The sequence below is a fragment of the Doryrhamphus excisus genome, linkage group LG18 (genome assembly GCF_037039965.1).
Source record: "Doryrhamphus excisus strain RoL-2023G ecotype Guam linkage group LG18, RoL_Dexc_Guam_v1.1, whole genome shotgun sequence".
Classification (NCBI taxonomy): Eukaryota; Metazoa; Chordata; class Actinopteri; order Syngnathiformes; family Syngnathidae; genus Doryrhamphus; species Doryrhamphus excisus.
In genome coordinates this window covers 15680001-15695349 of record NC_136374.1, presented here as the reverse complement: position 1 = coordinate 15695349, position 15349 = coordinate 15680001, and the positions used below count along the sequence as shown (strand labels likewise).

The 15349-nt window shown below is 38.6% G+C and overlaps 1 protein-coding gene across 2 annotated transcripts in view; it reads right to left on the bottom strand.

Moving 5' to 3' along the window:
- Nucleotides 1-412: 412 nt before the first annotated feature.
- gdf11 (growth differentiation factor 11) overlaps nt 413-15349 on the bottom strand; it is a 32971-nt gene continuing 18034 nt past the window's right edge. The window contains exons 2-3 of one of the 2 annotated variants that reach the window (XM_058055880.2): nt 5900-6273; nt 413-2286 (exon numbers count right to left, since the gene is read on the bottom strand). In XM_058055880.2, coding sequence (XP_057911863.1) covers nt 1906-2286; nt 5900-6273 — 755 coding nt within the window. In that variant the 3' untranslated portion in view covers nt 413-1905. The remainder of the gene's footprint in view (nt 2287-5899; nt 6274-15349) is intronic. The other variant, XM_058055881.2, reaches the window with a different exon arrangement.

Here is a 15349-nt window from a genome sequence, read left to right as displayed (position 1 = left end):
TGTAATACCGTGTTTTACTGTGTTTTGAGTACTGCTCAGCTTCCCGATGTACGGTACAACAGCAAATTATTCATAAACAAGCGAAATTTTAATTTTATTTTTAGCTGGAAGTGATGAAAAAAAGTGAATTAAAGTTATATTATTTTTAAAAATCTTATCATTTTTTTGTATTTAACGCTTTGTTCAGTTTTACAGTTTACAGTTTTTGTTTGTGAAGATTTTGCTACCTTTACTGCAGTAAAATCACTTCTTGTCATAAATATAAAATATATATTTTTTTAATTATTCATAAACAAGCGAAATTTTAATTTTATTTTTAGCTGGAAGTGACAAAAAAAGTGAATTAAAGTTATATTATTTTTAAAAATCTTACAATTTTTTTGTATTTAACGATGTGGCTTTTGTTCAGTTTTTGTTTGTGAAGATTGATTTGTTGTTGTTTTTGCTACCTTTAATGCAGTAAAATCGGTTCTTGTCATAAATATAAAATAATTTTTCATTTTGTAAGCCAATTTGTCTGCACAATGTATTTTTTGGGGAAATGTATAATTTAAAAAAATTACAATATGTATTATTATTCCTTTTTTTTAACCAAAACTGGCCAAAAAATCTAAAAGAAATCATAAAAAGAAAGAAAAAAAGAAATCATTTATTATACTGGATATTTTTCCTTATTTACATCAGTTCTGCTATGTAATACCGTGTTTTACTGTGTTTTGAGTACTGCTCAGCTTCCCGATGTACGGTACACTGGCAAATTATTCATAAACAAGTAAAATTTTTATTTTATTTTTAGCTGGAAGTGACAAAAAAAAGTGAATTAAAGTTATATTATTTTTAAAAATCTTACCATTTTTTTTGTATTTAACGATGTGGCTTTTGTTCAGTTTTACACTTTACAGTTTTTGTTTGTGAAGATTGATTTGTGGTTGTTTTTGCTACCTTTACTGCAGTAAAATCACTTCTTGTCATAAATATAAAATAATTTTTTATTTTGTAAGCCAATTTGTCTGCACGATAAATTTTTTTTGGAAATGTATAATTTAAAAAAAATTATAATATGTATTATTATTCCTTTTTTAAACCAAAACTGGCCAAAAAATCTAAAAGAAATCATAAAAACTGAAATTTCCAAGAGTAGAATGGACTCCATGGACCATAATAGAAACCAGCGGGTTATTAAAAAGTCTTTCCAGCTAAAAAGATGCCCATGCAACAATTAAAAATGAACATAATGATATGAATCACAATCACCGTGGGCTTAACTGTACATGTGTAGCACAGCCGCTACTTTAGCACAAACAAACATGTGTTGGTTCATTTGCAGATGGAATAGAATGATCTCTACTGTGGGTTTTTTTTTTTTGTTTTTTTTGTTTTAGTTTTTTTGGGGAGTTTTTACAAGACTCCAAATGAAAGAGATCAAAGCGGCAGTGAAAACGGTTTGTAGATACGCGAGAATGTCACACGGAGGTGTCATACATGAAGGGGTTTGCTTTTTTTTTGGATCTCTCAGCCCGCTTTTACATTTGAAAAACATCTGTAAACAACATTTAGCTGGATTTCTAGCCGTTATTCGTGGAAGCGTTTTGGCTTCTGGTTTTATTTCGGGAATGTTTGTGAAATAAAAGCAGTGTCCAAAATGTCTTTAACCCCTTCAGGGGCGGACGATGCATGAAAATGCATGACAAAGACGCCATTAAAAAAAAACATACTTTTAGCACTCCACACGTTCAATTCATCGCCGTTACTCGGTCCTTTGTTACGATTGAACTTAAGTTAGAATCAATTGGATTTCTGTGTTTTGTGTGTGTGGGATCTGGTGCCAAGAAATGGATTCCGGTGCCAGGGGAGTGCTCCATGTGTGTTTAGTGTGTTTTGATGGAAAAAGGTCGTCCCCTCAGTTTAAGAGCAACCGCATCGATCCACCACCATGCCGGGAATCTTTCCGTGGATGATCTGCTGCTTGTCGTTGAAGTAGAGCATATTAATTGGCGACATCTTAGTCGGGGTGCAGCACGGCCCCGCCGAGCCCCGGGGGTTGGCGTGCTGCACCAAGTGGGTGTGCGGGTACTTCTGCATGAACATGTACTCGCATTGACCCGAGCAGTAGTTGGCTTTGTAGCGCTTGGGCGCGATGATCCAGTCCCAGCCGAAGGCCTCGAAGTCCACCGTCAGAGGGTAGCGGCAGCAGCGGGATTCGGTGGAGTGCTCGTCGCAGTCCAAGCCCAGGTTTCTTCGAGATCGTTTGGTCGTCTCCAGAACCTTCACTTCCAGGAACGGCTGCTGGAATCAGGGGGAGGGGTTGGTGAGGGCGGCGGGAGAGAGGTGGTTATAAGGGGCGACAGGCAGGTAAGCTAGCTCAGCGACTAATGATGACGCTTTTGTTTATTAAATTAACTTTATCACACTTTTGACACTGCAGGTCTTGCGTCATGCAAGTTTTAATCTATCGTCTTTGAAAAAGACAGCAGTTCAAGCACAAATGCTAATAAATTGAAAATAATAATAATAATAATAGCAATCGCTCACTTTCTCCTTCGTCTCCACATGCTAAGGTGACACAAACCCTTCAAATAGCTGCCTTCAGCTTTGCCTGCCCCAAATTAAAAAGTCAGGCAAGAAATGGCTTGTATCTAAACTCGTATTCCAAGGTACCACTGTATAAATGACAATTAAAAAAAACATCTGCATGGCTCCAGCATTTTCTGCAGCTGAGTGCAGCTGGTGACATTCGGCAACTGAGATTTCAACCCACAGCAACAGTAGATAGAGGTAAAGTTGGTCTTGTCATGTCATTGGTGAGCCAATTCAAAATTTTAATTTTAATTTTAATTTTAATTTTAATTTTAATTTTAATTTTAATTTTAATTTTAATTTTAATTTTAATTTTAATTTTAATTTTAATTTTAATTTTAATTTTAATTTTAATTTTAATTTTTATTTCAACATCAACAGTTGAATTTTCCTAAACTATATTATAGGCCAAGGGTCAAACATAACACATTAATCGCATGTGCCAAAAAATTGTGGCGTTCAAGGGAATCATTTACAGTAAATATTAGCGAATTTAAAGGGCCAGCCAAATATCAATATTCTGATCAAAAATATCCGCTGTGGCGACTCTGTAATCAGGAGAAAAACCAAAGAAAAACAAACAAACACATACCGATTAATCATGATTAATTAAGTTGGGTGCGGCACATGTTATGCTAACCAAGTTCAGCAATGACGAATGGCAAAAGTAGTGGCGATATCGAAGAAGGTGATGAGAAAAGACAAAAATCAATATGCTGATCAAAAAGATCCGCTGTGGCGACTCCGTAATCAGGAAATACACAAAAGAAAAACAAACAAACACACACCGATTAATCATGATTAATTAATTTGAAAACTGTGATTAATTTGATTAATTTTTAATCATTTGACAGCCCTAGTTGAAATATGTAGGCTCCAAGGGTGAATGAGGACAGGAATTAGAACAATCAGAGTGGAAGAACCGATGGACGATGTCGATATCGAAGGTCATGAGAAGAGACGAAAATCAATATGCTGATCAAAAAGATCCGCTTTGGTGACTCCGTAATCAGGAAAAACACAAAAGAAAAACAAAGAAACACATACCGATTAATCACGATTAATTAATTTGAAAACTGTGATTAATTTGATTAATTTTTAATCATTTGACAGCCCTAGTTGAAATATGTAGGCTCCAAGGGTGAATGAGGACAGGAATTAGAACAATCAGAGTGGAAGAACCGGAGGACGATGTCGATATCGAAGAAGGTGATGAGAAGAGACGAGTCATATACGGGGAGAAGAACGATGGACATGGAGGTACAGGGATGGAGAGGTAGACCCAAGTGGAGGTCGATGGACTTCATGATGGAGTATGTGCGAGGAAACAGCCGTCGGATGCCCTGCATCATACTAGCTACTAGCATATTAGCATCACACTAAGAGCTAATGCTAATACTTTGCCTTACTCGTATCATTTCTATGACTGATGATTATTCGGGATGTTACATGTTACATGTTGAATATCATGTTGGATGATCTGGTATCACCAAATCTACGATACGTGCTTGTTTATTTTCAACTTGAACTATTAGGTAAGCGGAACGGTGCACCAAAGTAGTCCCTGGTCCCTCAGTGATTCCAGCTGGACTCCAGTAGAGTTTATGTGACGCATGAAGAAGAAGATGTAACCTCAAAAGGCCAGTGGGGTGAGACCACCGCTTGTTGCAGAAACTAAAGTCCCAGTGGATCAGGGGAGCGTTTCTTTTTTATGTCTTTGCTTGTTTTTTTGATCCTGTCGTTGTTTTGTTTTGTTTTTTTCCCCTTTTTGGCTTGAAAAATAATAACAGCCACGGCTGTGTAGTTCAAGGACAACGCTTTTTTTGGCCAAAACACCAGAGATGACAACTGATATCTGATCCAAATCAGTACAAATTTGTACTAAATCTGTACTAAAGATGCATACAGTCCGTTACAGCCTCTTTTATTCACTGTTGATACAATTCCTATTTTATTTCATAGTCATGGTAATGGTTTAATTTCATTTTCAGATTACAATTGAATGCATCACATAATCAGTTCACAGTTCCACATGTCTGAAAGGAGTAGGAAGAAGCAAGGCTTATTAAATCCTACCCCTCCATCTGGTACTTTTACAATCACTAACTGTTACATTTGTTCACTTCCTGCTTTCCTAATATAGTTTAATAAAAAAATAATTTAATAAAAAAATTAATTTAATAAAAAAAATAATTTAATTAAACAATTATTTATTAAAAAAATTATTTAATTAAAAAAATTAATTTAATAAAAAATTAATTTAATTGAATTTATTTTTTTAGTTTTTTTTGTATTTTTGTCACTTACCCAAATACGAGGTGATATGAGCATCCAATGACATAATAGTAAGTATCAATATAGTGATATATATTAGCACATCATGACTGGTTCAAGACTCTTCATCCTTGTATTTAGTAAGCATCAACTGCTTGTATTGTTTCTTGAATTGGCTCATCGTTGTGCATTGTTTGAGTTCCTTACTCAATAGTACTTTTAAATGTGTCCTGTACGTGTACATTATACATACATGATTATTATTTGAAGTAAACACAGTAAAATGGCTGCTTTAAATTCAGGGAAAAAAACACTTAAATGCATTCAACATACAAAAATGACTTGACATGTGCATTAAGTACTATTTCTGGCCACTTGGGGGCAGTAAAAACAAGAGCCAGTTATAGAAGGCACCACTAGTTTATATTTTCTGATGATTTCTTCCATAAGCATACATTTTTCTTAATTGACTTCTTTGCTTTTATGCTTTTATTAACCCATTATAGAGAATCCATAAACATATTACAAAAAGTAACATTACAAATTGAACATTATATTGTACCTATTTTTATATGCAGTGTTTTTTCTAAATGTTTGATTCATTATTAGGGTACTATTGTACTATATTTTCATGTAATTTACCTAACTTCATTTTAAATTATGTGTGTTATCTTCCATAAATTACAACGAGATAAAGCGTTAACATGAAATTAATAGGGTCACATATGTAATCTGTGTGTCGTCCTATGAGTCCTGTCCTAATTTATGTGCTAATTTAAAGCTGGAAGCATTGAACAAAAATTAGCACAACTAAAATGTTTCGCACCATAATTACCAGGAATGTATTTACCCGGGTTAAATAATTATTTAATTTATTGAAATCAAATTGTGATTGTGAAAAGACCCGCCTTGCTAAAAGGAATAGTTTAGAATCGGGGAGAAAGTTTTTGACCCGGGTAAATTTGGTGAAAATTTACCAGGGTTTTAGTCAGCAATGAATGTTGTGAAATGGATCCCTTGCCCCAGGGACAGGTCTAAGGGTCCTTACCAGCCCCTCCTCCCCGGGTCGCAGCGAGGTAACGGCCAGGTCATTGCCACTCTCATCAAAGGCGTTGATGTCGATTCCCCAGTTGGTGTGAGGCTGTTTGAACCAGTTCTGCAATACGTGCTTGAAGTCAATACTTTGCCAGTGGCCCACCCTGGAGTTGAGTTCGATCTTCAGGGAGCGGATGCGGATGTGGCGGCTGCCTTGCTCCGTGATGGGCTTGAGTCGCAGAATCTGCAGGTAGACGGTGGACGTCTGCTGGAGGGGTCGCAGGTACACCCACAGCTGGGCCTTCAGCACCTTGGTGAACATGAGTTTGGGGCTGAACTTGAAGAAACAGCAGCTGGGTTTGCCGTTCACCTGCACCAGTGGCTCCGCTACGACAGAAAGCACAGATATTAATATGCAATATTATACTTTTATGCTGTAAATACTACATTCTTGAAGAAATCAATAAAAAAAAACCAACAAACTTTCAATAAGAGTCAATAGTCGTTTTTGCTTTTGTTTACTTATTTTGAGCTAATTACTTTATTTTGGGCTGCACGGCTAGCGAGTGGTTAGCGTGCAGGCCTCACAGCTTGGAGACCCGAGTTCAATTCCACCCTCCGCCATCTCTATGTGGAGTTTCCATGTTCTCCCCGTGCATGCGTGGCTTTTCTCCAGGTACTATGGACACCGCATAATGTGAAGTTTTGATTTAGTTTAGTTTTATTTAGTTACGTATATGTATAAGAGTTATCCTTTTTAAAATGATGAAAACACTGTACAGTTAATAAATATTAGGAGTCTGTGTGGAGTTTGCATGTTCTCCCTGTGCATGCGTTTTGATTTAGTTTAGTTTTATTTAGTTACGTATATGTATCAAAATTATCCTTTTTAAAATGATTAAAACACTGTACAGTTAATAAATATTAGGCGTCTGTGTGGAGTTTGCATGTTCTCCTCGTGCATGCGTGGCTTTTCTCCGGGTACTATGGACACCACAACATGTGAAGTTTTTATTTAGTTTAGTTTTATTTAGTTATGTATATGTATAAGAGTTATCCTTTTTAAAATGATTAAAACACTGTCCAATTAATAAATATTAGGCGTCTGTGTGGAGTTTGCATGTTCTCCCTGTGCATACATGGGTTTTTTCCGGGTACTATGGACGCCACGAGATGTGAAGTTTTGATTTAGTTTAGTTTTATTTAGTTCTGTATATGTGTCAGAGTTATCTTTTTAAAAATGATTAAAACACTGTACAGTTAATAAATATTAGGCGTCTGTGTCGGGTTTGCATGTTCTCCCTGTGCATGCGTGGGTTTTCTTCGGGTACTATGGACACCACAAGATGTGAAGTTTTGATTTAGTTTAGTTTTATTTAGTTATGTATATGTATAAGAGTTATCCTTTTTAAAAATGATTAAAACACTGTACAGTTAATAAATATTAGGCGTCTGTGTCGGGTTTGCATGTTCTCCCTGTGCATGCGTGGGTTTTCTCCGGGTACTATGGACACTACAAGATGTGAAGTTTTGATTTAGTTTAGTTTTATTTAGTTATGTATATGTACAAGAGTTATCCTTTTTACAATGATTAAAACACTGTACAGTTAATAAATATTAGGCGTCTGTGTGGAGTTTGCACGGTTGTCGAGTGGTTAGCGCACAGGCCACACAGCTAGAGACCCGGGTTCGATTCCCAGGTGCGATTCCCTCCTGGGTTTTGCCACTGAAGAGCTTTTTGGGCACCTCGGCAACCTCAGCACCAGAGATGGTACATTCCAATGAAGAGTCCCGGACACTGCTTCCTCATTGGAAGACGTGTTGGTGGGATTGAGGAGGTCTTCCAAGAATGTCGAGTCAAGGTCAACATCACACCATCCTGCTTCCTCGTCCTGAGACAGCAGATAGCGGTCCAGAATCTCTACGAAAGTCGTTCTCATTGGCTTCTCCAAACTCCTCCCACCTGATCTGCATCTTCCACCCATCCTTCACACCCTCCACTGTGGGCCCGGGTGTCCCGATGACAAGTCCATATGTGGACACCCTTGAGTTTGAACATCGTGTTCATTACGAACAGTCTGCTATGAACATGACGGACATTCCTCCCAATCACGTCGCTCTAGATTTCACTGTCATCGCCAATGTAAACGTTGACGTCCCCCCAGAACAAAAAGGACCCCAAAAGAGGGTACTCTGAACTGCTATATGGTACAACAGTCAGGACTGGAGAGACCTTCTTGTCCACAAGGTTAAACTGTCCAACCCCCCCGCCAGAGAGGTTCATTCCAAGAACCCAGAACTACCTTCTGCAACCGAGAATCAGCCCGCCAAGGTCCCTGCTTTCAGCCACCCTGGACCCGACCCCTTTGGCCCCTCCTATGAGTGGTGACCTGTTCCTACAACTTCCAAGGTGCATACTTGCTATGATATGCTGTGATGTTAAATTTCCTGTTTTCTTTCAGCATCAGTTTTTACTAAATAGTGTTGGTTTTAATTCATGCAAAAAAAATACTGGTATCTAACAAAAGCAGAGAAATACTGAACTAAGAAGGAAAACTAAAAACGATATCGATCCAGCTTGTCTTTGGTGACGGAGCCAACGGACACATCACATCTCCACACCAGTTGTTAATTAATACAATACTGTCATAGTGACAACACTGCGACTTCTTACACTTGCTAGTCTGAGTGTGTTCACACACCAACAGTTGTGTCAACACCGTGCACCCCCCCACCACCCTCCCCGTCCCCCCATGGCTTTGGGGAGCAGCTTTTTCCACATTAATGCGTGAATTAATCCCACGTCATTGACAGTTACCCAGAAAATATTCAGAAAAGGTGTTTATGTTCCATAAACACTTTTTTCATTTATAAGTCGCTCTGGAGTATAAGTTGCAGGAACAGCCAACCTAGGAAAAAAAGTGCCACTTATACTTCGGAAAATATGGTATTATAAAAATGGTTAATCATACAAATGTTGTCTGTTTCTATGTTTGTCCATCCATCCATCCATCTGTCCATACATCCGTTCATCCATCCATCCATCAATCCATCCATCCGTCCATCCATTCATCCGTCTGTCCATACATCCGTTCATCCATCCATCCATCAATCCATCCATCCGTCCATCCATCCATCCGTCTGTCCATACATCCGTTCATCCATCCATCCATCCATCAATCCATCCATCCGTCCATCCATCCATCCATCCATCAATCCATCCATGCATCCATCCATCCATCCATCCATCCATCCATCCATCCATCCGTCCATCCATCCGTCTGTCCATACATCCGTTTATCCATCCGTCCATCCATCCATCAATCCATCCATCCATCCATCCGTCCATCCATCCGTCTGTCCATACATCTGTTCATTCATCCATCCATCCATCCATTCGTCCATCCATCCATCTGTCCATAAATCCGTTCATCCATCCGTCCATCCATCCATCTGTCCATACATCCGTTTATCCATCCGTCCATCCATCCATCAATCCATCCATCCGTTCATCCATCTGTCTGTCCATACATCCGTTCATCCATCTGTCTGTCCATACATCCGTTCATTCATCCATCCATCCATCCGTCCATCCATCGGTCTGTCCATACATCCGTTCATCCATCAATCCATCCATCCATCCGTCCATCCATCCGTCTGTCCATAAATCCGTTCATCCATCTGTCCATCCGTCCATCCATTCATCCGTCCATCCATCCGTCTGTCCATACATCCGTTCATACATCCATCCATCCATCCATTTTGATGCCACTTATCCTCACAAGGATCGCAAATTTCTTTGTTTTCCTTTGTTTTCCAAAGAAAAACACATTTTCATGCATTTCATGAACATTTGTATCCATTTCACAAACAATGAAAATGAATCATATGATTTTCAAAGAAGGATGTACATTTTTGCATAGAGGCCTACTATCAACAACTGTCAGTCCTCTGCATCAATCTCCTGGTATGGCTGCTAAACCAAGTTCATCATTTTATAAGGCTAATAGATGATTAGAAAAGCCATCTAAAAATCTCTTACCATGCTGTTAACTACTCCATTCAGAGATCAGCACAAACTGGGTCTAACAAGGACAGAAAAACGCTGCAGTTTAAGACAAAGACGCCTCACAGGTCGTCACCTGGCAGCTGCGCTTAATAGTAGCCGACCAGTGTCAGTATCACCAGTGAAGCGATTACTTCAGGATGAAGGATGGACTTCATAGCAGGACTACCAAGAAAAATCCATATCTCGGACCGGACAAAAACATTTCCAAGTGATCCCAAACTTTTGAGCGGTAGTGTATATCTAAGAAATTCGAAGCATCTACTGTTATTATTATTATTATTTTTCTTTCATCTAGCATTTTAGCATAAAGTATCAGTAATAATTATTTTCACCTATGTTAATACACCCCAAAAAAAAATCCTGAAAGTCATGAGTCCAAGACAAGTCTTATGACATGACTTCAGTGCGACTCCTCAAGTCCCCATCTCTGTGTAACTGTAGTATAGTTATAGTAAGGCGATATTACGTGATCACATGATGTTAAAACGGTTCTTTCATCTAGCATTTTAGCATAAAGTATCAGTAATAATTATTTTCACCTATGTTAATACACCCAAAAAAAATCCTGAAAGTCATGAGTCCAAGACAAGTCTTATGACTTGACGTGATCACATGATGTTAAAACGGTTCTTTCATCTAGCATTTTAGCATAAAGTATCAGTAATAATTATTTTCACCTATGTTAATACACCCAAAAAAAATCCTGAAAGTCATGAGTCCAAGACAAGTCTTATGTCTTGACGTGATCACATGATGTTAAAACGGTTCTTTCATCTAGCATTTTAGCATAAAGTATCAGTAATAATTATTTTCACCTATGTTAATACACCCAAAAAAAAAATCCTGAAAGTCATGAGTCCAAGACAAGTCTTATGACATGACTTCAGTGCAACTCCTCGAGTCCCCATCTCTGTGTAACTGTAGTATAGTTATAGTAAGGCAATATTACGTGATCACATGATGTTAAAACGGTTCTTTCATCTAGCATTTTAGCATAAAGTATCAGTAATAATTATTTTCACCTATGTTAATACACCCAAAAAAATCCTGAAAGTCATGAGTCCAAGACAAGTCTTATGTCTTGACGTGATCACATGATGTTAAAACGGTTCTTTCATCTAGCATTTTAGCATAAAGTATCAGTAATAATTATTTTCACCTATGTTAATACACCCCCCCAAAAAAAAATCCTGAAAGTCATGAGTCCAAGACAAGTCTTATGTCTTGACGTGATCACATGATGTTAAAACGGTTCTTTCATCTAGCATTTTAGCATAAAGTATCAGTAATAATTATTTTCACTTATGTTAACACACCCCAAAAAAAAATTCCTGAAAGTCATGAGTCCAAGACAAGTCTTATGTCTTAACGTGATCACATGATGTTAAAACGGTTCTTTCACCTAGCATTTTAGCATAAAGTATCAGTAATAATTATTTTCACCTATGTTAATACACCCCAAAAAAAAATCCTGAAAGTCATGAGTCCAAGACAAGTCTTACAGTGAAGAAAATAAGTATTTGAACACCCTGCTATTTTGCTATTTCTCCCACTTAGAAATCATGGAGGGGTCTGAAATTTTCATCGTAGGTGCATGTCCACTGTGAGAGAGATAAACTAAAAAGAAAAATCCAGAAATCACAATGCATGATTTTTTAACAATTTATTTGTGTGATACAGCTGCTAATAAGTATTTGAACACCTGAGAAAATGAATGTTAATATTTGGTACAGTAGCCTTTGTTTGCTATTACAGAGGTCAAACGTTTCCTGTAGTTTTTCACCAGGTTTGCACACACTGCAGGAGGGATCTTGGCCCACTCCTCCACACAGATCTTCTCTAGATCAGTCAGGTTTCTGGGCTGTCGCTGAGAAACACGGAGTTTGAGCTCCCTCCAAAGATTTTCGATTGGGTTCAGGTCTGGAGACTGGCTGGGCCATGCTAGAACCTTGATATGCTTCTTACGGAGCCACTCCTTGGTTTTCCTGGCTGTGTGCTTCGGGTCGTTGTCGTGTTGGAAGACCCAGCCACGACCCATCTTCAATGCTCTGACAGAGGGAAGGAGGTTGTTCCCCAAAATCTCACAATACACGGCCCCAGTCATCCTCTCTTTAATGCAGTGCACTCGTCCTGTCCCATGTGCAGAAAAACACCCCCAAAGCATGATGCTACCACCCCCATGCTTCACAGTAGGGATGGTGTTCTTCGGATTGTACTCTTCATTCTTCTTCCTCCAAACACGCTTATTGGAATTATGACCAAAAAGTTCTATTTTGGTCTCATCTGACCATAAAACTTTCTCCCATGACTCCTCTGTATCATCCAAATGGTCATATGCAAACTTAAGACGGGCCTTGACATGTGCTGGTTTAAGCAGGGGAACCTTTCGTGCCATGCATGATTTCACATCATGACGTCTTAGTGTATTACCTACAGTAACCTTGGAAACGGTGGTCCCAGCTCTTTTCAGGTCATTGACCAAGTCCTGTCGTGTAGTTCTGGGCTGATTCCTCACCTTTCTTAGAATCATTGAGACCCCACGAGGTGATATCTTGCATGGGGCTCCACTCCGATTGAGATTGACCGTCATGTTTAGCTTCTTCCATTTTCTAATGATAGCTCCAACAGTGGACCTTTTTTCACCAAGCTGCTTGGTAATTGCTCCGTAGCCCTTTCCAGCCTTGTGGAGGTGTACAATTTTGTCTCTGGTGTCTTTGGACAGCTCTTTGGTCTTCGCCATGTTACAAGTTAAAGTCTTACTGATTGTATGGGGTGGACAGGTGTCTTTATGCAGCTAACGACCTCAAACAGGTGCATCTGATTCAGGATGATACATGGAGTGCAGGTGGACTTCTAATGGGCAGACTAACAGGTCTTTCAGGGTCAGAATTCTAGATGATACACAGGTGTTCAAATACTTATTTGCAGCTGTATCACACAAATAAATTGTTAAAAAATCATGCATTGTGATTTCTGGATTTTTCTTTTTAGTTTATCTCTCTCACAGTGGACATGCACCTACGATGAAAATTTCAGACCCCTCCATGATTTCTAAGTGGGAGAAATAGCAAAATAGCAGGGTGTTCAAATACTTATTTTCTTCACTGTATGTCTTGACATGATCACATGATGTTAAAACAATTCTTTCATCTAGCATTTTAGCATAAAGTATCAGTAATAATTATTTTCACCTATGTTAATACACCCCAAAAAAATAAATCCTGAAAGTCATGAGTCCAAGACAAGTCTTATGTCTTGACGTGATCACATGATGTTAAAACGGTTCTTTCATCTAGCATTTTAGCATAAAGTATCAGTAATAATTATTTTCACCTATGTTAATACACCCCAAAAAAAAAATCCTGAAAGTCATGAGTCCAAGACAAGTCTTATGTCTTGACGTGATCACATGATGTTAAAACGGTTCTTTCATCTAGCATTTTAGCATAAAGTATCAGTAATAATTATTTTCACCTATGTTAATACACCCCAAAAAAAAAAATCCTGAAAGTCATGAGTCCAAGACAAGTCTTATGTCTTGACGTGATCACATGATGTTAAAACGGTTCTTTCATCTAGCATTTTAGCATAAAGTATCAGTAATAATTATTTTCACCTATGTTAATACACCCAAAAAAAAAAAATCCTGAAAGTCATGAGTCCAAGACAAGTCTTATGTCTTTTGGTTCCCAATTCTGATTCCAGGAAAGCTGCAAAAACCATCCATTTGCATATTAAAACACAAATCAGTGATGGTGGTGGCCAGCGGCCAGATGGTCACCTTAGATTCCCTTGGGTCAGTCACAATGAAACGGTCTACCCCTGCATTACATCTGACAAAATTACGTTTTTTGTTTTGGTTTTTTTTAAATAAGCAAATCCACTTTGACGTGGATTAAGATGCGCGTTAAAGAACACGAGGTATGTGCTGAAATAGGCAGATTTATTCCTGTCATGATCCGCCGGTGTTTCCGCGATTGGGACCACATGTCAGATGTGGGTTCATTTACATAGACCTCCATCTGATATAATGACATCCATCCATTGCATTCATACATTCATTTCCATGTAAAGTGTTCGTTTATGAAGGGAAATTTATTCCGCATCTACGCGGCATAATAATGCTCTAAGAGAGTACAAAAGAATATTTTATATGCGCCATTTTCCCTGAGAATATTTGACACAAATACCATTGTAGATGATAAGTGAATAAAGTGTCGAATACTGTCATTTATCTGTCAATGGACTGTTCCGGAATAAAGAAAAAAGCTCAAATGTGCATGCGCTTGTCAATCATTGCTCAATCGGAGGTTGCTCGGGCAACTTGCAAATGCTTCCTGGGTCAAAAGGTTATTTGGCACCTCAGACTAGTTAAGAAATGGGATCAAGGGGTCAAAACCGTCAGCCTCTTTACATCTCACGGGGTGCTGGGGAGGGGTGACTCCTAATAGCCAGATTGAGTTTGAAGGTCAAGGTCGCCCCTCTGGCAATGCTAATATGTCTTTCTTCAACAACACGCCTTTTCAACAGAGAATCGTTGGGAAAATTTCTTTGTTTTCCTTTGTTTTCCAAAGAAAAACACATTTTCATGCATTTCATGAACATTTGTATCCATTCCACAAACAATGAAAACGAATCATATGATTTTCAAAGAAGGATGTACATTTTTGCATAGAGGCCTACTATCAACAACTGTCAGTCCTCTGCATCAATCTCCTGGTATGGCTGCTAAACCAAGTTCATCATTTTATAAGGCTAATAGATGATTAGAAAAGCCATCTAAAAATCTCTTACCATGCTGTTAACTACTCCATTCAGAGAGCAGCACGAACTGGGTCTAACAAGGACAGAAAAACGCTGCAGTTTAAGACAAAGACGCCTCACAGGTCGTCACCTGGCAGCTGCACTTAATAGTAGCCGTCAAACACCAGTGTCGGTGTCAACAGTGAAGCGGCAACGTCAGGATGAAGGATGGACTTCATGGCAGGACTACCAAGAAAAATCGTTGGGAAATCGGTGAAGCACAACAGTAGGCCCTCGGTTTTTGTTTTTGTTTCGATTAGGGTGGCGACTCTTCAGCCAATCGTACCAAACCTCGACAGTGACGCCGAACAAGACTTGTAATTGAATCACGGGCCGTGTATTGAGGGATATGAATTGATTGAGGTACAGATGGACTGTTGAATAAGGGCCAAAGCGCGGGACAGACGTGGTCCTTCAAGCCTGTATGTCCAAGCCCGGTCATTAGCGAGTGTAAATTATAGCGTCTCACGCTGGACAAACAATATGTCAATGTTCCTTTTCGCTGGGTTGATGAGGTCACGGCAATTAACGTGTTTGTTCATCAGCACAACGTTGCAAATGAACGATTCCCAGGTTTGCCTCTCAGTCGGT